Genomic DNA, 27748 nt, shown 5'->3' with positions numbered 1-27748 from the left:
GGTTAAATCTTGGATTTTCCATTGTTTCCTCTAGACATCTATCACTTCCTGTATGGGTGAAAATTGAAAAACTGGCTTGACAACGAACCAGGAAGCCTCGTTTGTATCTAATCAATGGGGTTTTTTTTAAGTCTAGCCTTTTTTTAAGTCTATAGAAATCCAGTGGAAGAACTTCTCGAATGAAGTTTGACCTCCACCTCGAGATGTGACGCTTTGCATTGCGGTAGTTGTAGTACTTGTTTCCTAAATACGTGAGGATATCAGGTTTTCTGCAAACTACTATTCCCGGGAAGCGTTGCGAGTAGAATGGCGGGGTAATTTGCGACTATGAGGGAGTGAAAGGTCGCGTGCCCTTCTGTTTCTTAAAAGTAAATCAACAAGTGAAAGCTGCACGAAAAGATCGGTTTGGTTTTTCTTACCACACCCATGCATAGTTCGCGAACGGAATAAACTAGGGACAATAAATTCGATTCTCTGTATAGGATGGAAGAAGGTTTAGTATAATTGCTATATAGTGGGGCTTGATCTGACCTCGCTATGCTTTCCTCTCTCATGCGGGGCATTCACGTTAGTGACAAGCTCCTGGGATCCCCGGTGTTGCTTGCACATCACAGGAAGGTGTTTCTAAGAACTTGGGCGTGCTTCAGGTTAGGGCAAGGGCTGAGTCATGTCAAATCTGGCTTGCGCCCTGGGATAGCCTTTGAGGATGCGAAGCGAAACATCTGGAGGTCCGAAGGACCCGTGCGAGCTGGGAAATCTGAGAGCAGCAGCACGCAGGTGCCTGTGCAAAGAAGCCAAAAAGGAGGAGCATCCGTGTCAGCTACTCAAAAAGGTAAGGATGGAAAAGAGGCTGCAATAACTTCTTAAGAACCACTAGGAATTTAAAACTCTCAAATCCGGAACTGCTGTGAGTTTTCCTTCTTCTAGGCATATCCCTCTTAAACTGTTAATTTGCACTGTGTTCAGTCCATAGGCTTGTATGTTCTTGTGTTTTGACTGGAAATTCAGTGAGATTACTCTGGGACTCATTTTTGGGATACTGTTTCATTTGTTTATCAATGGCTGATATGGGTCAGGGAGCAAAGTGGATATTTACACTTTCATAAGCAATAACAGTTGCTTGTTGGGGCTGAGATTTTCAGGCAAGTTTCATCTTCTGCCCTGGGAGTTATTTTCCCAAAATGGTTGTGATTACATAGTAGTGAAAGGCATTCTGTACGTGTTTTAAAATAGGAGTGGGCAGATCTCAGTTTTCTGTGGTCTACATGTATTCTTTAAGTGGCGCAGTGGGGAAATGCTTGACTAACAAGCAGAAGGTTACCAGTTCAAATCGCCACTGGTACTATATCGGGCAGCAGCGATAGAGGATGATGCTGAAAGGCATCATCTCATACTGCGTGGGAGGAGGCAATGGTAAACTCCTCCTGTATTCTACCAAAGAATACCACAGGGCTCTGTGGGCTCCAGGAGTCAAAATCAACTTGATGGCACACTTTACCTTTACATGTATTCCTAGAATCCTTGTGGTCCAACAATATGTGTTTGATTTACAAACCAAGAGGCCATACCCGAGATAATTTAACTGTGCCTAATCTGTGCGAAATGATCATAAGTATGCACTTTTGCTTAAGAACACAAAAAGTGCTTCATGGGATTAAAACGAAGTCCACCTAGTCCGGCACTTTCCCCAAAACTCCCAGAACTAGGTGAGGAACAGAAACTGGCCAGTTGTCTACGAGTGGACTGCAGGATATCTTCTGTTCAGTACTGCTGTAAGAAACTCATTCCTTTACTATGACTTTCACTGTTCCATGGTTAAAAGCTGACTGAAATTAAATCCTGCAAATACAGTGTAAGGGGTTAGTGACCACCAAGCTAAGACTGTGAGTGGTTTAGCACAACTTTGCACAGAAGTCCACCAATGTTATTAACCCTTACTTATTTACATGCCTGTGTCTGCCATCACATACCTGTCAGTCATTTGTCACATTGATGACCTGGGAGGAAACCTCTATTCCAATTAACAAAAGTTGCTCTGGCTGGTTGCGTACAGATGATTCTTCCTAGGCAAGAGAAAGTACACTTGCATGGAAGGCTTAACCTTTTCACCTGCATTTCTCAGCATCCTTGCAGCATGACAATGTTTCCAGTAAGAACTCCTGGATAATTAAATGTTGTTGTAGATGTGGCTTGAATGTCATCAGTAGGGTTCAAAGAACACAGGAAGACAATGTAGCCTAAATTCCTAAAGCTTCAGTCTTATGCAGAGTTAGGCACACATACGTCCCTTGATTTTTGTAGGCTTAGTAAGCCTAACTTTGCATAGGAATGATCTGCAAATGTACCTAAAGATCAGTATATTTATTACATTGTAAACTTTACACTGTTTACATATTTGATATTCATGAGGCAGTGTGCATAGCAATTCCATGTTATATTTTCAGCCATATAATAATCTATTTGCAGGGTATTATATAAAATGAATACCTGTCTGACTTTAAAAAGAGAAGCAGAGTTTCTTGATGGAAAGCTATTACACTTTAACATTTAAAAATCAATACTTCGGGAATCCTTTGAACAACCTTTGGTTAGGCTTAGCTTAGTCTGTATCTCAGTTCGAGTGAAAGGTTGAGGAAGGGAAAACAATCAAAGCTGGGAACAGAGAGAGAACAGTTTATTCAAGGAGGTGATATGATTAATCTTTTGTTGCCTGGGTCCTACACATTTGTCCACTATTGAATCTCGTCAAAAAGATTTTGCATGTTTCTGCTTCAAAAACCTAGTCAAATGGCAGGACAGGAATGTGGACAATGATGCTTCTGTCATACCATGTTCAATCTTAAAAACCTGTCTTATGTCTCAAGCCCAAGGCAGGGATAGGGTCTTGTGGTAGCGAGCATGAATTGTCCCCTTTGTGAAGCAGGATCTGCCTTGTTTGTATTTGTATTTGGATGGGTGATTACATGTAAGGACTATCAAATGTTCCTCTTAGGGGATGGAGTTATAGCTCATTGAAAGAGTATGTCCATGTTTGCATGCAGAAGGTCCCAGGTCCAGTCCCTGGCATCTGCCGCCTGGAACCTTAAAGACACTACCAAGTCAGTGTTGACAGTACTGAGCTAGATGGTAGGGATGTGCACGAACCGGTGCTGAGGCTGTTCTAAAGGCCTCCGAACCGGTTTGAAGGCAGCACCGGCTCAAAGGTTCAGTGCCAGGGGGGTGCCTCTTTAAGGGTGTGGGAGGGTGCACTTACGCCTCCCACCGCTTCCTCCACCCCACTGGCACTCCGTTTTTAGCGAAATCCACAGAGCAGCAGTGTACCTCTCTGCCCTCCCTTCCCCCGTTCATGGCCGGAAGTATCGCCTCTGCATGCACCCGTCATGTGTGCATGATGTGCACGACGTGCACACGTGACAACGGGGACACGCACAGGAGATATTTCCGGCCAAGAATGGGGAAAGGGGTGGCAGGGTGGTATGCTGCCGCCCCATGGATTTCGCTAAAAACGGAGCACCAGCGGGGGGAAAGCGGTGGGAGAGATAAGTGCTCTCTCCCCGGCTCTTAAAGAAGTACCCCCCGGTGTCGAACTGAACCTCCATGGTTCCGTGCACATGACTATTAGATGGTCCAATGGTCTGATTCAGTATAAGGCAGCTTCCTATGTAACAGAAGGGAGAGGGCATAAAAAATAACCGTGTCTTGTGATAAGAATCACTTGGCCCAATAGTCATGAGTAAGAAGACAGTACAAGCCAAACAAGAAATTAGTGGGCCAAATATATGCTGCAGTAATGTGCTATTAGATAATTTGTATTATATTCAAAGAAATACACTTCATTCAAGATTTAAAGGCTCATGAAAGTCCAAACTTCTCTCACATTCAGTCATTCTGATGCAGTTACACACTGAATTTTCTTCAGAGAAGCCTGTTTATAGTCTGTACAAGTCACCACTCTGGTCTTGCCTCCAGATCAATGATATGTAAAAATACAGGGGCAGATTCCTTTGGGTGGGTAATTTTACACTTGGAAAATATACCGAGCTCATATCCTTCTTTTCAGAGCATACAAGTGAAGTGTGCCTTGACTCTTAATTCTGTGATGGTGACAAGAGGGAATGTGCCACAGGTATTGCAAGTCAAGAAATACTAGGGAATTGTAATTTACTAGTTAGATGTCAGTATATCACAGGAACCTGATCACACAAACTTTTACCCATACCGCGAGCTCGTCTTCAGAGGCTCTCATTTGATTGCCACCATAGGAACATAGGAAGCTGCCTTATTCCAAGTCAGACCATAGGTCCATCTAGTTCAGTATTGTCTTCACAGACTAGCAGCTTCTCCAAGGTTTCAGGAAGGAATCTCTTTCAACCCTTTCTTGGAGATGCCAGGAGGGAATGTGGAACCTTCTGCGTGCAAGCATGCAGATGCTCTTCTTTTATATATTCAATATGACTAAGGAAACAAAATAAGAAACAGTTTTTCAAAGCACTGAATGTTACAGTCAACAATATACTACAGTCTTGCAACACAATCTTTATACTGTAGGTGCAAAGTCTTTGGTCAACCAAATACTAATCAGGCAATCTATAGCACTGTAGCTGTCTGATTAGTCTATGAACGCAGAAGATGGTGAGGTAGGGAACATAGGAAGCTGCCTTGCACTAGGTCAGACCATTGGCCCATCTACTCAGTATTGTCTACACAGACTGGCAGTGGCATCTCCAAGGTTGCAGGCAGGAGTCTCTCTCAGCCCTATCTTGGAGATGCCAGGGAGATAACTTGGAACCTTCTTCAAGCACGCATGCTGATACTCTTCTCAGAGCGGCCCCATCCCCTAAGGCAGTGGTTCCCAAATTGGAAGCCTCCAGATGTTGCTGAACTACAGCTCCCATCATCCCCAGCCACAATAAATTGTAGCTGGGACTGATGGGAGCTGTAGGAACCACTGCCCTAAGGGGAATATCTTACAGAGCTCACACATGTAGTCTCCCATGCAAATGCATTCAAATGCTAGGGCAGACCCTACTTAGCAAAGAGGATGTTTCATGCTTCCTACCACAAGAGCAGCTCTCCTCCTCTCCTATTCAGAGGTGAAAAAAGAACTGAAAAAAGAGCCTTCTCAGTTCTGCGGGCCTTGTAGAATTCTATCCCAAGGGAGAATTGCCTGAGGCTGACACTGTGGTCTTTCACACACACTGGCCACAGACTTTTTAATTTCCCCACGCCTTCTAGGAACAGTTCTTTTTAGTGCTCTTTTAATCTGCTGTGGCTAATTATGCTGTATGTGTTGTTTTAGCCATTTTTATTTTTATTTTTAAATTGCAGGTTACTTTGTATGCTTTTTAAAAACTGAAAAGCAGCCCTAAAATGTCTCAAACAGCATGGATTTTATTTCCAGATACAGACTCAGTGGAAGCCACATTTGTCAATAAATGTTTATGCTTTGTTCTGAGAGACAGACATTAAAACATTTTTTGCAAGACTATCATAGCCCTAAGGGTTAGTACATCTGGTAGACCTGATATAATATCGTTTTATGTCTGCTATTATTCTTGAGGCATGTGCCACACTACTTTTATCTTTATACATTGTAGTAGAAACTATTAGGAGCCATGGAATATGTGTAAGTGAGGCATCAGTGTGAATTTTGCTATGTCATATTGTACCTCTGTTTTGTGTTTTTGTCTCTTTCAGTGAAAGAAGCTGGACGAGATTTCACCTACTTAATAGTGGTGGTGGTTGGGATCGGCGTTACAGGTTGTTGAAACAGGAAAAATCTTCCAAATACTTTAAAATTGGTCATTTTTAGTAAGCAGATTCTACAGTCAATCACCTTTGACTGTTCCTCTGTTTCAGGTGGTTTATTCTATGTGATTTTCAAAGAGTTGTTCTCTTCCTCCAGCCCCAGTAAGATCTATGGAGATGCCTTGGAGAAATGCAGAGCTCACCCTGAGGTCAGTTTTCATATTTGAGTGCTTCTCCTTGAGAGTTGCCTTTCTTGTCTTTGGAATAAAACCTTACCGCCTTTAGCTCCTTTAAACGTATGCCACTTCCTGTTTGCTTTCTCTAGTCGTTTTGAAAAGAGGACTGATTCACAGTATTTTGAAGTGACTTGAAATGTGGGATTGACCGTATGTCTTTTTATGCACTGCACACATGCTGGCAAACCAGGAGCACTGCTGAGTGAGCTCTCAGTTAGTTGTGAACACAGTGTGATCATTATTTGTCAGCTGTTTTCCTTGGTAAATCATAATATAGTCTCCCCTGGAATGTTTTTTTAGCTATCTGCAACAGAATGATTGAAAGTTGAAGGATAGTAACTGTGGAGGCTGGCTACAGGAGAGTCTTTCATTGTCAAAGGTGCTGTCAGAATCCTTGGTAAATTCCTGCAATGACCAGACAGCAATGAGCAAGAGCCAACCTGAAAAATATTTCAAAAGATTATGTGTGGAAAATTAGACTGCTGAAATAACCGAGTGCAGTCTTTTTCTAGCTTTGGGAAGGGAATCCTTTCTATATCAGCCAATCTGCCAAGAAACCCTGCATGCCTACCACGGATCTCCTGTACATCTCAGAGGATTCTGGGATATGTTGTTGTTTATTATTTATTTATCCATTCATTAATTTGATTTCTATACCACTTGACTCCAAAGGCTCTAGGCTATGTTCTAGGATTTGTTCTCTCAGGAAACATTGGTTAGACCTTCTGGACTTTACTGTTGCCTTGTGTGAACTAAAAGTGTGTCCTAGAGCACATCCAGACTTCTTTATGGCTGCACGTCTTAGGGCAGGCTGAGTAGTGGTGGGCATGCTTTCGGGGAGGCATTACTGATGGTATTATTGAGAAAGCCACTGATCTAGTGCTTGAGAGCTGGTTGACCATTAATCATCCTGCCCTTATTGATTAGGTAATAGGTGTTTTTGGCGAGCCCATAAAAGGTTATGGCGAAGCAACACGCCGTGGAAGAAGACAACTTGTCAGGTACTTGCTAATGCATGAATGTGCCAGTTTTTCCTACTATTATTCTCTGTGAATTTGCCACTTACATTTTTTCTCTTGTATAACAGTTGTCATAGTCACTTATTTTGAGTTCATAAAAATTTGGAGAAAATTTAAGCCTTTGTGCCTAGGCTTGTAGTCCAGCTCTCACAAATGGACCTGCTTGCCAGGAAACCAACCAACACTTTACTAAATGTTGTTTATTGCCAGCAGACATTTACACTGACTCCCGCAACTCTTAGGGATTAAAATAGTACTGAAGGTGACCTTATTTCTCCCTTACACTTTGATAGAGCTGAATTCAGGATATGTGTACTGCACAGCAACACTAAGAACACCACCGGCAGCCATTACATTGGAGATGGGGTTGGATTCTTCCACCAGTGCAAGAGAATTAGTAGTCTCCTCATGATAGGACTTTGATGCTGCATCCTGCTTCATTGTAGCTGCTTTTAGGGCAGGAACAAAGAGAGATTAACCTCGCATGGGTTAATCATCATTGAGTAAAATGGGAGGATAACAATCAAGGACAAACCTTTCCTAAGTGCCCTAGCTGCAATCCTGCTCACACTTACCCAATAATATATGCTCCTGTCACATTGCCCTATCCTTGTGGTGAAAGATCCATATCATAGGGCCCCCAATACCCATAACTTCCAATGAAAGGCCAGCAACTGGCATGATATGTCCTTGCTTTATTTTGTTTCAGTCTTGGCAGTCTGCTCTTTCCCACCTCTTCTTCCTGCAGAACCAGCCCCTGCAAGTCCTCATTCTGCTCATCATCTGGTTCTTGACCAGTGCAACATAATCCAGGGGCTCAGATGTGCACCCTCGGTAGTGCTAGCTCTTCTACCCAGCTCCACCCTCTGGCCTGCCCATACCTGCCTTCCTCTCATCCCTGCTGCTTTAACTTGAAATTAATCTTCATGTCACAAAACAAACATGTGAAGCAGGTGTAACACGTTATCGAGATCCGTGCCGGCATATAAAAAGTGAGCAGCCGTGGTTCTAAAAGCTGTGGGTGGGTCCAAGGCACCTGGAGGGTAGACGCAAAGTTTCTGGCTGAGCAGAGGCCTGCAGAACCAGATCTACTTTCCTCTGAGCAGCAGAGATTTAACATTGCAGCCACCAACACTGCTATACTAATCTTGGAAGCTGCTCAGGGAATCTATATATATATAATTCTCCTGGGTGTGCCCAGGAAAAATGCGTCCCGGCAGCCCAGCTGATTGGCTGGGCTGCGGGGGCGCCTGATTGGTCCTGGCGCACCCAGGAGAATTGCCTGGCTGGGCGGCTGCAGAGGCAAGGCGGCGGGCCCGGCCGCAGCGGCGGGCCAGCTAGAGGCACAGATGCTCTGTGCCCGGGCCCACTAGTATATAGTTAATCTCTGGCCACAGCAGCTATTCCCTGCTCCTACTGCTTTCCGTGGCAGGCTGGTTTTAATGGGGAGTCTGAGACAGCTTTCTCTTCTATTAGTGCTCCAGCCCACAGATCCTTCTGCTGGTATGGGGTGGGGGGCTCCAAAGGTAGACTAGGTTCAGAGGGGGTAGCTTCAAAACATTCTGAGAATCATTAAATATAGCATTAGAGTTTAACTATATTTAGTCATTTATGAGACTTAAGAGTGAAATCTCATCTACCCTTCCTTGGCTCCACTACAGTGGGACTTACTCACAAGTAAAATGTGTAGAATCTGACATAAATCAGCTTAGCTCCAAATATTCTGGCCCAGCTTGCTTGTGGACTGAGCTACCAAAGCTGCCTTAATGTGAAGGACAGGTATAAGCAGTGCTTTTTTGGTGATGGTTCTCACTGGTACTAAGTACCAGCACCTTTCCTGCAGCTGGGATCACAGGGCATGGCAGGGTCTTTCCTTCATTCCCTGCAGGGAGGCAGGGAACAAAGGCAAAAATCTTGCTTCTGCAATCCCAGCTGGGGGAAAGGTGTCCCCTTTGTGTGTGACGGGCCTGTCACATGCAAAGCGGGTGTGGAAAAGCCCAAAAACACCCAGTGCTGCACTTCACAACTCACTTCCCAGCTGGGATCACAGCACCTGGCAGGGTTTTGTCTTTGTTCCCTGCCTCCCTGCAAAGACAAAACCCTGCCAGGTGCTGTGATCCCAGCTGGGAAAAGGTGCCCCCTGAGAATGAGCGTATTGGCACCTTCCCCCCACCACTGCCCCCCCAAAAGCACATGGTATAAATATAATTCAACAAGCTTAAGTAGGTTCTGAAGTGAGACAGGATTTCCTATTGCAAAGATATGGAATTTTTGCATAAGAACCAAGGCTTGACCATATGTAGATCCAAGACATGTACACTATTCACCAGACCACAGTGTTTATAATTCTGTGAATTCCTTCTCCAGCATACATTCACACCTCCTGCAATACTGTTAAAGAACCCTTGTTCTTGAAGATCTGGACTTATTGGTTAAACAGCACACACCTTGAGCAGTGTTCCCTCTAACAGGGATTCCTAGATGTTGTTGACTACAATTCCCAGCATCCCCAGCTGCGATTGCCTTTGCTTGGAGATTATGGAAGTAGTAGTCAATCAATCAATCAATCAATCAATCATTTTATTTACGGCCATAAGCCAAACAAAATTAAAACTTTGGACTGTTACCATAGATAAATATACAGCATAAAATAACTAAAAGATACACAAGGAAGTAGTAGTCAATAATATCTGGGAATCCCTGTTAGAGGGAACACTGACCTTGAGAGCTGGTCTTGTGGTAGCAAGCATGAATGGTCTCCTATGCTAAGCAGGGTCCACTCTGGTTTGCTTTTGAATGGGAGACTACTTGCAAGCTCTGTAAGATACTCCCCTCAGGGGATGGGGCTGCTGTCTGGGAAGATCACCTGCATGCTTACATGCAGAAGGTTCCAAGTTCCCTTCCTGACATCTCCAAGATAATGCTGAGAGAGACTCCTGCCTGCAACCTTGGGGAAGCTGCTGCCAGTCTGTGTAGACAGTACTGTGCTAGATGGATCAATGGTCTGACTCAGTATAAGGCAGCTTTCTGTGTTCCCTGCCTCACCATCTTCTGTGCTCATAGACTATTCAGACAACTGCTGTGCTATAGATTGCCTGATTAGTGTTTGGTTGACCAAAGACTTTGCACCTATAAAGATTGTGTTGCAAGACTGTAGCATATTGTTGACTGTAACATTCGGTGCTTTAAAAAACCATTTCTTCTTTTGTTCCCTTAGTCATATAGAATATGTAAAAGATGGACTGAAATATATGCGCCTAAAGTTCTACATTGAAGGCTCAGAAAAAGGAAGACAAGGGACAGTTCATCTGGAAGTAAAAGAGGTACAATGCAGCTATGAACTGTGTGGGCCCAGAAGTACTACTTAATACTTCACTTACTGTGGACAAAAATAAATGAAATGTTTTCTCTCTTTGCAGAATCCTCAAAGTGGAAAATACGAGTACCGTTACATATTTGTAGATATTGATGTCTACCCTAGACGGACCATAATAGTTGAAGACAATAGATAGTGACAGAATTGAAAGAATCTTTTGCTGTTGTGATCCTTGGCAATGGTAATGGAAGATACATAATAAGTTTACAAAAACGGAATTAATGAGGCAAACAAGGACTGCAAGGTCATTGGCATCCCTATGTAACAGCCATGGAATGGTAGTAATTCTGCTAGATAAATGGTGGAAGTAGGGAATCATGTTTTTAATAGAAAATCCAAGCCTGTTGACACACTTAATATAAATTGGCAGTGAGCAGTGACAGCAGCAAAGCTATGATTCATCAAAGGAGCATTAATGATGAATCACAGTTTTGCATTGTATACACACAGTGTCCATTGCCTTCTAGGATTTCAGGGTGAATTTCTTTGCTTGAATTTGGATTTCATGTCACTGCAATAAAGAAGATATACAAATACCCTTCGTGTGCATTCGTGCACAGAGTTTGTGTACATTTTAATTATGGATATTCTGTTCCTAAATCCATCCTCTAACAAGAATATGAAGCAGAAAATTACTGAATTGATGTTGCTTTATTCTAAGGGTCTAGGAATGTGCTAAATGTCCTCCCATTTCAATTTTTAGGTTGTAAGAAATGCTTTCAAGAGGCTGAAATATTTCATCCCAGATATTGTAGGAATGTCTGTCTTTCTCAAATCTGTTTGTCACCGTTGTTTTCTTTCTCTGATATTACATTAACACCACGTCCTCCCCCTCCCCCCCCCGTGATTGAGTTGTTTTTCTCAGTCACATGAACAATTCCATGCAGTCAGATATCAAACTGGGCATAGTGAAATGACAAAGTTACATAGCCAATCGGATCTGGATATGTGACAATGTCACTGAGGGCAAACAAAGCCAGGTGACAATAAGGGCAATGCCTTTTGGATCAGTCATTTGGGTGATCTCAGTCAGTAACAAATCATGAATGAAGGATGCTATCCCAACATTATGCAGTTTAATCAGATTAGACTACCTGCTAATGCTATTGAGTACAAATAAAGTCAGTTCAAGAAGCATTATACTCTCTGAATAGACAAACATTTTCACACCCACCCACCCCTGAATCGTGGGTGAACAAAAAGTAACTGGGAGGCTGCCAGAAATGTTAACAAAAGCACACGAATCCTTGGCTTAAGCTGAGCAGGGTATATTCTATTTGCTGTTCATTTGATATTACTGAGGGACACTGCAATGTCTCACATAGATTTGTTATATTGCTTGGCTAGAATAAAAGAAAGGACAATGCCATCTAGTGGGCTTTATGACAAACTACATCATGTAATTCCTGTTTTGCTCTCCCTGCTCTATTATTTAACATAAAATGTGGTTATTGTAATATACTATTTCTTGATCTTGATTTTCAAATTTATTTAATTGAGCAACTGAGATGAAACTTTCACTGGTATTTAAAATACTAGAATCATACTTCCAGCCTATACATTCTCCTTCAGGTTTAGTTTTTAGGGCATCTGAAGTGAAAAGTCCCCATACATTGATTGTGGCACAAGGCTAGCTTCACTTTTTCAGATACATGAAATAATCTAAGCTGATAGGTGATATATGGAATATAGTTGGATGAGAGCCAGCGTGGTGTAGTGGTTAGAGTGCTGGACTAGGACCAGGGAGACCCGAGTTCAAATCTCCATTCAGCCATGAAACTAGCTGGGTGACTCTGGGCCAGTCACTTCTCTCTCAGCCTAACCTACTTCACAGGGTTGTTGTGAAAGAGAAACTCAAGTATGTAGTACACCGCTCTGGGCTCCTTGGAGGAAGAGCGGGATATAAATGTAATAATAATAATAATAATAATAATAATAATAATAGTTGAAATAATAGTTTTAACAGTGGAGAAAGGCTCCTAAACCACTCCTGTATTCTGCCAAGAAAACCAAATGGCTCTCACCAGGAGTCAACACCAACTTGATGGCACAATCTTTCCTTTCCTTTCCATACATTTGAGCTTGCTCAGAGAACTACGACTACACTAGTTCCCCTAGAAGCATGGTTTAAGGTACTAAAAATATAGAGTAGCAGATTCTCCTTCTACAGCATTGAATATTGCCATCACTGACATCCTTTCATCCAGGGAAGAGAGCTGGTCTTTTGGTAGCAAGCTTGACTTGTCCCCTTAGCTAAGCAGGGTCTGCCCTGGTTGCATATGAATGGGAGACTAGAAGTGTGAGCACTGTAAGATATCTCCCTTAGGGGATGGAGCCGCTCTGGGAAGAGCATCTAGGTTCCAAGTTCTTTCCGTTGCAACTCCAAGATAGGGCTAAGAGAGATTCCTGCCTGCATTCTTGGAGAAGCCGCTGCCAGTCTGGGTACTGAGTACTGAGACTGTACTGAGTGAGATGGACTCAATGAGTACTGAGACAGTACTGAGTGAGATGGACCTATGGTCTGACTCAGTATATGGCAGCTTCCTATGTTCCTATCCTACCTAGTAAACTTTCCAAATTATTCTCCAATTTAGCTAACACTTTATCATTTGTTCTCTTTTGCATGGCCTCTACTTTCTAAGGGTCAGGGGCACCCAAATGGCATTAGAAATGTTTGTTTTCCAGGACACCAATGTAAATGGTTCTTTTTTCAAGACCATCAGAGCTATTTACACAGGCTTCTGGTAGAATCTGCTATCCAGGCATTAATTTGACAATGACCTGCTTGGCTTTAACAAAATAGCATTATTTTTACTGCTTTGTTCATTACTTTACAATGATCAGCCCAGTTTTTACAGGAAAATAAAATAGATATGCACTAAAAAAAAAAAAAAGTGCAACATGCCAATGTTGCCAATGGCAAGAGAGCAACCCAACCGAAGTTCAACCAACTGCACTGGTGCAGCTAGGAACTGGCAGTTTTTTACATGTTCTGTAGAACCCAAAAATATGTCCCTGAGGGCTGCACAGGGAGGGACATAACCTGGTCATGTCAGCAAATGTTGAAAACATTAAAAAGCAAAATACTGAAGATTATGAGAGAAGTGCAGAGAAAGCAATTTTTTTCCTATCCCTTTGTTATTCTGTAAAATCCAATAGTCTCTCAGATTACTAACAGCTTATATTGGACATGTTTCACCTTTCCTACTGAATAACTGCATCTAAGAAAGCATGTGCCATTCCAAGAGTTGAACTCAGTATTTTAAAGACTCATTAGTCCAATAGAAGGCATTAGCTTTCTTTGGAATGTAGTTTTCATTCCACAGGGACAAACACAGTAGCTGAGACACTGATCTACTTTCATTATAGTGATAAATGACCAGTTCTGCTGCTGGCATAAATTAGCTATTTAAAACTTGCTGAGAGTCTGCTTTAAAGTAAGTACAATTATACACCTCCAAGATGAATTTGAGACAGCACCTGGAAAAGTTTGGGGATTCAATCTATAATGTGGATTACATATACAGTATGATAACTGCCTTCTCCCTTAGAGCTGGGAAGTGAGTGAGAAATCACAGCCGCTGTAATTCTTTTCTGATCCATTTGCCATCTTCTTTCTGCAATATGGCTGTGCAAGCACATTCAGAAACCAGTGCTGGCTTCTTCTGACAGGGCACGTTACTAGCTGTAGAGTCAATTTATCAGAATAAAGCACTGGCAAGCTGGCTTTTGCAGAAGACTTGGCAATTGATTTCTAGGCTGGATTAAGCTTTCCCCTTCATTGCCTATTGACTTGATGTCCAGCAATAAATTATATGAAGGTTTCCAAGCATGTGGGATCATATTTGGGATGCACAATGGCTTGCTAATTTGCAGACAAATCTATGGCAGCAGGAATGGAACTGAAAGGCACTTTACAAAGAAACTGGTTTGCTAAATGAAAAACACCTGTACAGAATCAGAGTTTGTCAACTGCCATTTTTTGTCAATATGTTCAAGTAACATGCTTGTACTAATGAGTTCAAAATGGTACACTGTGACCATCGTCTTATGGCGAGTTGCCATCTGTGAGTATTGGGGACAGTTTAGTACATGGAGCTAATAAAGGGTTCTTTGAGAAGGAGTAGAACTGCCAACCAGATAATGGAAAAACAAAATTTCTTTTTGTGGGTGGTCTGGAAAGAAACATTTTAGATCAGCTATGACAAGCCAAAATAATCCATAATAACTTTTCCCTGTGAGCCTCCCATTAAGAAGCCTTTGTTTGAATGTGCTCACCCCTGTCCCTAATGATTTAAAAAACTGATTTTAAAATTGACTGATTTAAAAAATGAAGCTTTCTTACAATGTAAATAGAAATCTGGCTGAGCTACAAGAATGCTGGTCATGAAAGATTCACCATGGAGTGACCTTCTCCTTTTATACATGAATATGTTTTAGTATTTATATAGCTGCATCAATGTGCGTGGTGCTTTATGTAGTCAAAGCAGAGAGGCCCCCATCCCAAGTGGCATACAAGCTAGAATGGAACAGCAGGAGGTAAATGGAGCAGGAGTAAACAAGGGTAGAATATGTGGTTATTTCACTTGCAGGTACTAAGGCTTTCTTTATCAACTCATATTAATATTGGAAAGCATTGGAAAGCTGATAACTTAAGCCAGGGGTTCCCAAACTTGGATTCCCAGATGTTGTTGAACTACAACATCCATCACCCCCAGCCACACTGGCCTTCGGACACTGTGACTGGGGATAATGGGAGTTATGGTCAAACAACTTCTGGAATCCTAAGGTTGTGAACCTCTGGCTTCAGCTATAAATAGTAGGGGTTGTGCAATTCAATTCACCCTCGAATCAATTCGGATTGAATCAGAAGTGATTCTCAGATTCAACCTCTAATCAAATCACCCTTAAAATAAAGGGCCCAATTCAAAGTAGAGGAGAATCCAAATGGCGCTTTTATCTGTGGAGAGCTGATCTATCAATTGGGATTGGCAGACAGACCAGTAGTCTGCTTGGGACTTGGTGCGGCTGCCCACCTCAGAGGACTGATCTACCTGGATAGACCAGTCCTCCAAGGCAGGCAAATGCGCCAAGTTTGGAGCGGAGAGCTGGTCTACCCACCAATCCCAATTGGTAGGAAATGGTGGTCAAATCACTCAAATAGATTCAAGTGATTCAAGGTTGATTTGTAGAGGCAGCTGGCCAAGCCGGCTATACTCGACAAATCAATTCAGGTTTGTGTGATTGAAATTGAGCTCAAATCGAATCACAAAAACTGATTCATGCACAACCCTAATAAATAGCAATTTCTTTACTTTAATACAGTACAGAACAAACTTTATATTTGTTCAGGGAAAACCTGTTGGTTCTTTTCTCCTACTGTCCAAAGAGTTTTCAGTTCCCAGCATTTTGGACTCAGTACCCACTGATGGCAATGTAGTGCTATTTTGTCTTCATTTTTATATTATACTTCTGTCCTTAATTCCCTAGGTGGTGCACATTACAAGTGTTAAAGTATACAAGATCGAAGAAAAAGCACAATATTCTACCCATATTGCACTAAACTGGGATCAGGAGTGGCCTGGATGGGGCAGTAAACGTTCCACAGGTCATCTTGTTCCCAATCTCCTCTTTCTTCTCCGGCTGCCTCGCTCTGCCTCATTTCACCAGCTGCCATGTTGACCCCAGGCACATGGGCTGTTTTTTAATTTGTTTGTTTGTTTGTTTGTTTAAAATATTTATACTCCGCCCCTCCAGTACACAACTGCTCAGACTGGCTCACAACATTAATGAAATAGAAACAATGTAAAATAAGACTAATCAAGCCAACCAAATTAAGTTAAACAAGTTAAAAGACCAGGCTAAAACTACGATTAAAATTACAAATTAAAAGTTACTTCAAAAGCTAAAAACTGGGAGCTATAAAAACTAAAGAATCTACCAAGTATACACAGCAGATGGAACATTTAAAAGCCTCTTTTAAAAGATGTGTTTGTAATTGTTTAAAAAAAAAAAAAAACCACTGAGGAAGGGAGCATGGCAAAGTTTTTCGGTTATGTGCTTGGTTCCCCAACCAGGTGAATAACCAGTCTGCACAACTAGGGTTAATGCAGCGGTGGGCAAAATGAGGCACAATTAAGCCGAGGAGGAGGGGGGGGGGGAAGAAAAGTGGGAACAAGCTGCACCTGCTCCACCTGTACAAGCCACTCCTGACCAGGATGCACCACCAGAACATACTGTTGTCCAGAGAAGTAATCACTATAATTATAATATTAGGAAAAATATCTTAACAAGCCAGCTAAACAGGTAGGGTGAGGCAGTTCTCAATTTTAGACTGTCCAACTTATCTGTTATTTATCCTATAAGTAGGAACAGCAGACAGCCTATTACAAAAGCACCTCCACCAAAAGGTTGCCAGGACCCAATTGCCAAGACTCAGTATATTTGGAAACCAACGTTTGATTACAGTACACTTGTTTCTACCATGTCAAATTTCAATTTTACAAAACTTCTGTGATCAAGAGGAACCTTTTTGTACTGTATTTTTGCCAATAAATTAACAGTGTCTCTTCTGGCATTCTTCCATAGTTGCTGTTTTAGCACAATGTCATGAAGCATCAACGTCGTGAAGTGTTAATACATTGTACATTGCAGCCAGAATAGGACAAATGGATAGGAAGGATTTACAAAGAACTGAGACCTGAGACAACAGCAGTACTGATTACACAAGAAAGCACAAAACATTCTGAGAGAGCAAGAGTGGGCCATTTAGGCCTCAGCTTGCTAATCCTCCAGAATTGGCCTGGAGTCTCCAGGCACATCAATCTCCAGGTGAATATTGAAAGCAATCCTGGAGATTTTTCATAACAATAAATCACTCAAATCTCCAGGAATCACATCAATCAGAGTTGGCGACCCTAGATCCCTGAACTATAGTCTGAATAAGAGTGACCTGAAGAATAGAGAAGCTGGCCATCCCATACATTTTATGGGACATAAGATGGCCATTTTGAAGAAGATAATGTGCTATTTGCTGGACACATGGCAAATCTGCTGTGCAACGCACATAACCAATGCTGTATCATAAAGCTTGATTTGTTTTCAGTGTGAGGAAAGCTAAGTTATCAAGTATATTTTGTCACATGCTGAAATTTAAGTTGGAGAAAAGTCAGACAACTACCATATGGTGAGCTCTAGTGTCCATTGGGTTTGCAATACACTTGGGCCGCTTCACATGTAGCCACAATGGTGGGAAAGCCACTTCCCCATGGTGTGATGCCACATAGCCACAGGTTCCACATAAGTGACAGGCCAATTGCCTCAGGTTGTAATCCTAAGCACACTTACTAGAGAGTAAGACCAATAGCGCTCAGTGGAATTTATTCCTGAGTCAATGCATTTAGGATTATAGTGTGAGCTGTTCACATTGAAGAAGACCCACATAATCAATCCGCCCACATGATTACGAATACGATGAATATTTATATACCGTTTTTCAACCAAAGTTCTCAAAGCGGTTTACATAGATATATACAAACAAAATAAATCATTATACACACAGCCTACAGCCACATGAAATTACACAAGGAAGGTTGCAGTTCCCATATGGCTTGAACTATGTGTGAAGTCCAAGTTGTTTTGGTGTGTATTGTTTGAATCTGCCCTTTGTCTCAAATAAGGTTTTGGTTTTGTTTCACGCTAGACCAGTGTTTCTCAAACTTTTTGGAGTCAAGGACCGCTAAATTCTTCGTGCAGAGTTTCAAGGACCGCTACATTCTTCATGCGCATTTTCCCGGACCAGCAGTTAGTAAAGGGGTTTCAAGTCTGTCTGTCTATCTATCTATCAGACTTCTATACTGCCCAAAACTTGCATCTCTGGGCAGTTTAGAATGAAAATAATATAAGCATTGAAATAATTAAATTTGGAATCTTTTGCAAACATGGAATATTAGGGGTTCTTAACCTTGGGTCCCTCAGTTAAACTCCCATAACCCCCAACAACAATGGCATTTGGCCATTATGGCTGGGGATTATGGGAGTAGAAGTCCACCAACGTCTGGGTACCCAAGGTTGAGAACCCCTGAATTTAAAAGCCTGGGTGAACAAATTTGTCTCCAGTATGTCTGGAGTGGAGGTGCTTGTGATTACTCAATGGAGAGGGGATGTTGGGCCATTAGAAAAATTCAAAAGCTACATGGGGCCAATGAAAACAACATACAAGCAAGCCCCACTGATGCAAGAGGGAAACAGCGTTCCCTCTCAAGACGCCTCAACCACAACAGGCAGCTGGGTTTCAATCAACCAACCTTTGGCTGCAAACAATGAGCATGCAAGAACCAGTAGCCCTTGAAGTGGTGCCCACTGCCATACTTTTTCCTCCATGCCCCCGCACCGCATACAGTTTGAAGCTGTAAAGATAGGGAATAAGATAGCTGTAGGAAGATCTCAGCAGCACGTGGAGGCAAGGCACAAGAAGGGTCCCATGCCTCCGTGATACTCTTCCTCTTCCATGCCATGTGCAAAATTGAGGAAGTGAGTGCCTTGATTTCAGTTGGGGGGGGGTTGACTCCCAGTCAGGGACCGGCACTCAACCCTTCGGGGACCGGCAGCGGTCCAGGGACCGGTGGTTGAGAAACACTGCGCTAGACTATAAAATTGCTGTTCCACATGAGAGTCTATAAAATTGGCAGTCCACTAGTGTTTCAGACTATTGGTCTGAAAAAAGCAAACCATGTTCATCTGTGGAGCCAGATGGATGCCATTTTTGAATGAAGCTGCCCTTTAATGTCAGGCTGCAGCCCCTGAACTCAGTTCCAAGGGACTGATTCCAATATGGCTTTACAGGGTTTTTTTTGCCATTTTCCCAATCCCAGTGTTATTAATTCTCGTAATATATGAGCTGATATAGTCAATGCAATCCGATAATACGAAAATTATATATTGCCAAACTGGATGCCAGAAATAAGCCTCTCTGCTCTGAAGTTAATTGGTTCCATTTTGTTGGCATCTGTTTTGTGAATTTTATGTGTTTGCATTTTAAAATATGGCAGTACTTTGTTAGGATAGATAGAATCTGTAGAATTGTGGTTGGTTCAGTAACTCATGGCACCAATTCAGATTCTTAAGTTATCAAGACCAGTATGTTTAAATCCATGGAGCAAAGTTTTTTAAACAAAAGGATCAAATGATGACAACAATGCCTAGTCTGAACACATGAAGATGGACAGGTCCTCCAATTCCCATATATTGTTGGATCTAAAAGTGGTTGGTATCTTATCTGGTTCCTTTTCATTGACTCATCCTCTAACTAATATGCAGCAAGTAAAATGTACATGTGCTGCAGAACTGTGAATAAATTCACATTGAAGCTTGTGATAGTGCAGCAGTTCCCAATCTTTTAAAAGAAGTGAATCCCTTCCATCGCAAATCTTCAGGTCAGGTACTCCATAGAGTGAGTGAGTGTACTCGTGCACGTGTGTACACATGCGTGTGTGCGCACACACACAAATGCTAGCTACATTTATGAAACAGGTTACTCCAGTCAGTGGCTTACATCCGGAATACGCTACTCATGAGTACTCCAATTTAAATTAATGGGACAAAAACTTGTCCCGTTATTTTCAGTAAGACTGCTCATGAGTAACTTAATCTATATGTAAGCCAGTGACTGGAGTAACATACGTGTACGTACGTGTGTGTATTTTAGGTAGACAGGTTTCTACTGTTATTGGCTCACATCTACACTAAAATACTCATAAGCAGCCTTATTGAAATTAAGTAACTTGTCCTATTAATGTCAATGGGAGTAAAGGTAAAGTGTGCCATCAAGTCGATTTCAACTCCTGGTGCCCACAGAGCCCTGTGATTTTCTTTGGTAGTATACACTGAGCTTCAGCACATAGCCAGTCCATCAGAAGCAAAGGAGTTCTTCACTCTCACCGCACCCCTTCTACAGCAAACACATCACTGAGGCAGCATAGGCTTCAAGTTGGAAATCCAATTGAACCCCATGTTGAACCCCATGTATCCCATGTTGGGAATTCCTGTGCAAGTAGATATCACTTCTCTTTCAATTTTATATCACTCCCAGTCAATAGGATCAATTAGAATCTGAGAAGTGGGTTAATCACTAAAATCTAGCTGCAACATTCTAAAAAAATCTTATGGTACAAGCACCGATAACAGCATCATCTGTTCCCTGTGCCTCCTCCATCAATGATCATTGAGCCTGCTCTTGTGCCTAGCCAGCCTCTAAAGTATCCCATTATGGGAGAAATGTTTCTTTAGAGGGGTCAATATTAGGAATATGTGACTGACCTAGGCTTACAGTGATGGTCAGGTGAGGTTTTCTCACTTTCTTTGACAACAAGAAGGTATTTCCAGTCACAAATCTTGCCCTCATTGCTGTGCTTACAGTATCTTCTGAATCAGTATGATGACAGCATCCAAATCTGTAGATTTCTTTCCCCCTTTCCCATTTCCTCACCTCCATTTTATTTTCTTTGTCATCTTGGTTGAATCCAAGATGACATATTGGTTGCTGGAATATTGCCAGCAAGCTGAAGCTGGGGAAAAGAATAATATAAATCTTAACCACTAACACAAAACCATGCAGTGTCCACCTTCATTCTCCCCACCACCACCACCACCCCCCATTTGATTGATAGGAGTCATCTAGGCAAGGAAACACATTCCAGTGTTTCTACCACAGAGTTTATTGCATCTTTCTTTCAGTGTAAGGGCAATGCTGATCAACTGTCAGATATCCTGCTAAGGAAAGCCCATCATGTATCTCAGATGTCCCATCTAGGGTGAATTTTGACAGTTCCTTCTGGAGTGTCTTGCACAAAAGGATAAATCATATACACAAAGGATAAATCATAGCAAATCCTTTCAGGACATCCTGCACCCTAGTTAATTTTATTTCCCTTTCAGGCCAGCATATTGTGAAGATTCTTATTTCAGAGAACCATAAATATTTGCAGTGGTTTAGTTACGACTCAAATTTTTGATGTAGCATGTTTCCTTACGTGGCCAAGTACCCTCCATTGATATAATTTATTGCTTAAAGCTGTGTGTAGGAAAGAACTTTGTGGACACAGCTCTATTTTATAACAATTTTATGAAAATGTTATACAATTACATGGTCAAAGGCAGAACATGACTAGGGGCAGCTATACATAGGTTGAGATCTGAGTGAATGTTTGCCATCCTCAGGCCTCATGCTCTGGAGAAGTACCTGTGAAGTACATTGCAATGAAATTTCCTGTAAGCTGGCTTTACATGTGAAATAATAACAACTTTGCATTAAAATGCTATCGTTCCCATTCTTATTCATCCCAAGGATACTTGCAGGCCTTCTCAAAACAATAAAATGGTTTTCAAATTTTTCACATGTTTCTTAAAAATATTGGGCAGCATCCAGACTAGTTCGTCGTGAGTAAACACCATTGAAATAAATGGGACAAGTTTGTCATCACTGCATTAATCCCATCAAATCCAAGTTTCAATTGGACTTAGCCACGATTAGTCTGGATGCTGCCCATTGGCTGTTGTATCCTAAGAAAGTTAGTAATGAGTAATCACCACTGAAATCAATGAGACAAGTTACTAACAATTTCAAGGAGACGTCAGATTCCTCACTTTCTTAGATAAAATCCAGTAGATTGAAGGAAAATCAGAGGTGTTTCAGAGGCAGAATGTAATGTGTGTGGGGGGGGGGTCTACACTGCATCATAGCCTGCCTTTGAAACATGTGCTAGGTGTATATGTGAGTGAATGAGTGAGTGAGTGATTTAGAAGTGTGTTTGTGGTGCAGCTGGGACAGAGAGGGAGGGGACAGATAAAATCCCGGCTGCACATGCAGATCTGTGCTCCTAGATTTATAGGTCAGAATAGAACTAGTTAAGAGGAAAGAGGGTATCCTTATAATCTCATTTGAAAGGCAAACAATTTTAATTACAGATGACATTTAGATGAGAAAGTGGCTTAAATATTTAATGATATAATGAAGCATTCAAATAATTTTCATTATTCTCAGATTAAAAATTAACAAGGATTCTCAGAACTTATCTTTATTGAATGTATTTCTTACAAACATTATCTATTTTCATAAACATTTAATGAGGACTAACTGTTGGAGTTGTAAAGCTATCTCCCCCCCCCACACACTTTTTTATGTGTAGCAGTAGCAGTTCCAACACAGCATATGGTAATACAAATACTTACATAACATCTCAACTTAATTGGAACGGATTTAGAGAAGGATTTAGAGTACAAGGTTTGCTGCTTGATGAAGAGGTCTGTGAACCTCAACAGCCTGCAGACTCCGACACCAACACAAAAGGCTGGTTTTATATTATTTTGCTTGCTTTCTAGCTCCTTCTAAAGACATGAGAGCCATTTTTATTTGTTAAAAGATGTCTAAGGAACCTAGTCTTAAAATGGAGTACTATGAAGTGATGAAGCACTGATTATGATCACAGCTACATTCCTTTTTACTCAATTTGCAGTTGGCATTGTTCCTTTTCCAAAAAATCACCATTACTACTGCCCTTTTCAGAACTTCCAGGAACTCAAGGGGACAGCAGGATCATGCCCACACTAGCTACACCAGGAACACACTATCATTTTTGTCAGTATAAATTTAACAAGCTCCATTTTAAGCAATGTCATGAGTTACATGAATACAAAGAAAGGAATAAGAAATTAATTAGTCCATTTTTTTCAAATCTGCAGAAGACTAGGCCATTCTGAGACATATCATGATAGGTGTGTGGTACACAAAATAAAATGCAATAAACTGTTTTCATAAACATTGGAAATATATTGCTGTACAGCATGTTCAGTTCCACAAGGTACAAAAAGAAAGCCTTTCCACCACAACTACACAAGAGCCTATTGCCATCAAAGACAATTTTATGTTTCTGAATTAAATAAAACCCATTATTCTCAATGTAGCATATCTGTTAAACATTTAGATCAGAAGAGTGTATTCATTATTATGGTAATTTCTGAGGTATAATTAAAGCAAAGGAAATACTTGGCAGTATTAATATGAATTTTTATTTTTTAATTTTCTTTTACATTTTATATCCCGTTCTTCCTCCAAGGAGCCCAGAGTGGTGTACTACATACTTGAGTTTCTCTTTCACAACAACCCTGTGAAGTAGGTTAGGCTGAGAGAGAAGTGACTGTCCCAGAGTCACCCAGCAAGTATCATGGCTGAATGGGGATTTGAACTCGGGTCTCCCCAGTCCTAATACAGAATGGTTTGTTTCGTGCCTCACAACGCCTCTGAAGGAACTGGAGTCTAGGGATGTGCACAGAACTGTTGGGGGTGGTTCGAAGGCAGGGGGCATACCTTTAAGAAGGGGAGACGTGCCCTTATCCCTCCCGCCACATTTCCCACGCCAGCGCTCCATTTAAAAGGTCTCCATCAGGGCAGCAGCATATCTTCTTGCCGCCCGGATGTCCTCCTCAGCCAGAAGTAAAAGGAAGGACCCAGCGCGCATGCGCGCACGCTGTGCTCATGTGCACTTTGGGCAGGCACACGCACGCCGGGCACTTCCTTTTACTTCTGGCCAAGGAGGACACCGAGGTGGCAGGGAGATATGCTGCCACCCCGTCAGAGACTTTTTAAATGCAGCACCAGAGGGGGGAATGTAGCAGAAGGGGTAAGAGCACCCTCCCCTGCCCTTAAAAGTATGCCCCCCCTTCAAACTAATGGAACCAGCAGTTGTTCCAACTGGTTCAGAGGCCCGTAAAGGGCCTCCAAACCGGTTCCGTGCACATCCCTATTGGGGTCAGTTGATACCTCATATACTATTAATAAATCAAGCTTTTCTAAATGCCTCCAGTTACAAGAGAGGTGAAGCAGGGCTGTCTTTTAGTTCCTATTATAATTAGGTTTCTATGTTAATAAATTGCTCCCAGAACAGCATTTACAATGTATACTTGCTTGTGTCAATTCTGCACTATAAAGTAAATTTATTGTGTTATGCTGATGTCATGGTGCTACTGACCTTGATTCAATCAAGCTGAGATAGTATTTGAGAAACAGGGAAGTGAAAAATACTTATATGCTAATTGTAGTAAAATTAGCACAAAGTAAAATTAGCACAAAATTAGCACAAAGTGGTTGTTTTTGGAAATCATCCCACACACCACAAAAGGGTACCAGATGGTCAGAAGATTGAAGAAGAGCATTATTTTAATTATTATTTGAGGTGATATTTGCTGAAAAAGGAGCATAGAAATGTCCCATAATGTTACCTAAGCCAAGAGCTACTAGTACATTCTCCTAGAAATCTATTCTTGGCTTTCGTGAAGGTAAAGGTATAATCTAAGGTTCTAATCATTAAGGTGTGTAGAAGGGAAGATTCTCCACAATTATCATAGGGGGCTGAGATTTGGTATTACATGGAGATCAACTAATTGGAAATCCCACACAATAACTTCTTAAGAATCCTGTGTACTCGACCTTATTGGTGGTATATACACATTTATCAGATGCAAACTGGCACTTTTAAAAATTAATCATAATTGCCATTGCATATAATTCAAAAGTTGGCAACATCGAATGCTGTCTGTAGTGCAGCAGAAACTAAAAACTCCAAGTCTCTACATAGTATAGCCCTCCCTTCCCCACCACAGCCCCCAGAAAAAAGGAAGAAAAGCCATCTAAATATGGTTCCTCATCAAGCCAGTTTTCCTGTACAAATACAAAATCAAATCCCGAAATACAAATTTACAAATGAAACATTTTTGACTCATGAGCTCCAGCCTGCATCATTCAAAAGATAAAATAAAAATTAAAGGCTGCAATGAGGGGAATGTCATTTAGGACAAGGGTGAAGGGGACCCAATGGTCTGCAGACTCTCTTGCTTTGCCTTGTTCGCATCCAGAGGGTCTAAACCAGACCTGCACAACAGAAGGCCTTGAGGCCAGATCTGGCCTGCAGGGACTTCTGTGTTGACCACAGGAAGGAATGTTCTGCAGCAACAGCAAGAACCATAAAGAGCTCTTGGCCTGTCCCGCTGACAAGCATTAGTGGCTCAACACAATTGGCTGCTTGAGACCAGCTGCCCCCCACCTGCTTTGCTGGTCCCACACTCGCTGACAACATCCCTCAACTCTCTTTCCCCTCATCTTCCTGCCTGACTCCAACCCACTGCTCTTCACTTTAATATTCTTAATAATTAATTTTAATGCAATAATCGATGTGCTGGAAATTGACCTCAGCCCCCACACACCAAGTCATGGTTCATTCCAGCCCACTGGGGCATTTGAGTTGTTCACTCCTGAACTATTTTGATTGAAGCGACTCTTCAGTAGAACATCCGGATCTCTAAGCTGTGATTGTGTCACCAGCAGAGCTTGACTTTCGTGGGAGTAACAGGAATCGGAGGACCAGAGATATTTTTTGGTTTTTGTTTCCCATCCCTCTTTTGAGGGGGATCCTAATGATGTCATGTGAGTTATTTCTTCACTATCGGCATCACCTGAGTTAGCACCCTAAAATCAGGAGCCTCCTGATCACTTCCCCAAATTCAGCACCCTGAAATCAGGAGCCTCCTGATCATTTCCCCATAACAACAACTTAGCCTGCTTCAGAGATTCAAATGTTCAGTCTGGTTCATACCAGTTATGACAGCTCTGACCATCTGCGACCATGGAAGCATTAGTCTCCAAATTTAAAGATCACAGATGACAAGGACACAACTGTCTTCCAATTTTTAGTCTAGTTTCTTACATCATTGAGAAATAGAATGTCTCCCATTCTTCCATGTTATCACTTTGGCACTCGGATGGTATATTCACCATGCCTTGGACTGTTTTAAAAGGTCTCCTTATCTTCAGTTCTGGCCAGTAAGTTCTCAATCAGACGGCCTTGGGTCTGGACAGAAAGTACATCCTTATCTGTCCAGTTGGCTGCTTGCCCAGAAATTGCCTTCCTTTGAAAATGCTTTATCAAGCCTACTAGGTGCAGCTTGTTTCAGGCAGCCATCCAGAGCACCTGACTCCAATCTGCAGCATTTGTTGGTGGAATCTCTTAACAAATTTAAAGTTTTTCTATTTTCATTTTTAATTTTAATTCTATTTTCATTTTCAATCTTTTCACTAGTTACCAAGCCAGCTGACCTAATTTTATTATTCTGCATTATATCAGAGAATATTCTTCTTGGAAGACTCTGTAGTGTGGACAAAAACAATTTCATTAGCATAGTTCGAAATACATGCTGGTGGAATGAGAGCAAAAGCCTTCTAACTGCAGGTCTACTAGGTAATATTTCATTATGAAGATAAATCAATATCACTGATTGGACAATGCAGAAGGTGTCCAAGAGATCGTACAATGTTCCATTTGTTATGTCACCTCCCAAAATTTAAGGTATTATTCACTATTATGAATGCAACTTGTTTAGGTTGAAATCCTCCACTAGAGCCATAAGTGGTTTGATTATTTAGAGTTGTTCCTTGTTTTGTATCTACAGGTGGAATTGGAATTTGAGGAGTAACCTGATTTTCATCCCTCCATTCAGACTGCATCGTGTTTGACTCGGCACAACATGCCTTTCCAAGCTCTCTCTCTTTTTTTTGCTCCTCTAACATGCTTTTAATTATGTCCAGTTTTTCCAAAACTTCTGTTAGCCTCTAAAATATAATTTTCACAGTTTGTGCTGTTAATATGCTGCCAGCTGTTGGGAGCAATCCAATGGTATTCCAGATCCCTCCACTGAGTTTTTCTTGTACTCATTGAAAATTCAGTCCTTTTATTGCCTCAGTAGGCTTTTTGTATGATCAAACCCAAAACCCAGTGACCAACCACACCTTTTAAAGCTTAAAAGTTTTATTCAAAGACTTGAGGCATGTAGAATGGTAATGTGCAGCAAAAGATACATAAAATATAAATGCATGGCAAAGATACATTAAAATATAAACATAAGCAAACTAAAACATTCTAAGAAGCACAAAGTATGTGGCACTTGAAGCTACTATTAAAAAGTGATATTGTGAACAATATAATCCTATATAATAAAACCCTAAGGTACCTGCATCCGTGTCTCTTGCGGGTGTTCTGCGCATGCGTGGCGCGCTGGAACTCTCATGAGATTCTGCGAGAATTCCAATATGCTGCCCGATAACAGCCGGAACGAAGGCAATAACTGAAACGGAGGACGAGGGAAGAGGAGGACGGGGCTCCCGAAAATGGCAGGGAGGTTGCTGAGGAGGAGGACGGAGGAGGACGGGCGGTGGGCGAAGCCCCGCTGCCCTTTGGAGGGTCAAAGGAAGAGGAGGACAAGGGAAGGGGAGGATGGGTCTCCCAAAAATGGTGGGAAGGGAGCCGAGGAGGAGAACAGAGGGC

The 27748-nt window shown here is 41.7% G+C and overlaps 1 protein-coding gene across 1 annotated transcript; it reads left to right on the top strand.

Annotated features, from left to right (window-relative positions):
* The first annotated feature begins 73 nt into the window (after positions 1-73).
* Positions 74-27439, top strand: TIMM21 (translocase of inner mitochondrial membrane 21). The gene is made up of 7 exons (XM_053245782.1): positions 74-832; positions 5698-5760; positions 5860-5957; positions 6912-6985; positions 10221-10326; positions 10423-10560; positions 26877-27439. Exons 1-6 carry the CDS (start codon positions 538-540, stop codon positions 10513-10515), a joined length of 729 nt encoding a protein of 242 aa, XP_053101757.1. The 5' UTR covers positions 74-537; the 3' UTR covers positions 10516-10560; positions 26877-27439.
* The last annotated feature ends 309 nt before the right edge of the window (positions 27440-27748 follow it).

This window comes from Hemicordylus capensis, chromosome 4 (genome assembly GCF_027244095.1).
Source record: "Hemicordylus capensis ecotype Gifberg chromosome 4, rHemCap1.1.pri, whole genome shotgun sequence".
Classification (NCBI taxonomy): Eukaryota; Metazoa; Chordata; class Lepidosauria; order Squamata; family Cordylidae; genus Hemicordylus; species Hemicordylus capensis.
Note: the sequence above shows the minus strand (reverse complement) of the source record. Positions and strands in the feature narration are given on the sequence as shown.

Excerpts from the sequence above, each read along its gene's own strand:
- TIMM21 (XM_053245782.1), top strand. The coding sequence starts at position 538 with ATGCTTTCCTCTCTCATGCGGGGCATTCACGTTAGTGACAAGCTCCTG. Across the intron at positions 833-5,697 it reads CGTGTCAGCTACTCAAAAAG|TGAAAGAAGCTGGACGAGAT; the intron begins GTAAGGATGGAA and ends TGTCTCTTTCAG. Across the intron at positions 6,986-10,220 it reads GGAAGAAGACAACTTGTCAG|TCATATAGAATATGTAAAAG; the intron begins GTACTTGCTAAT and ends TTGTTCCCTTAG.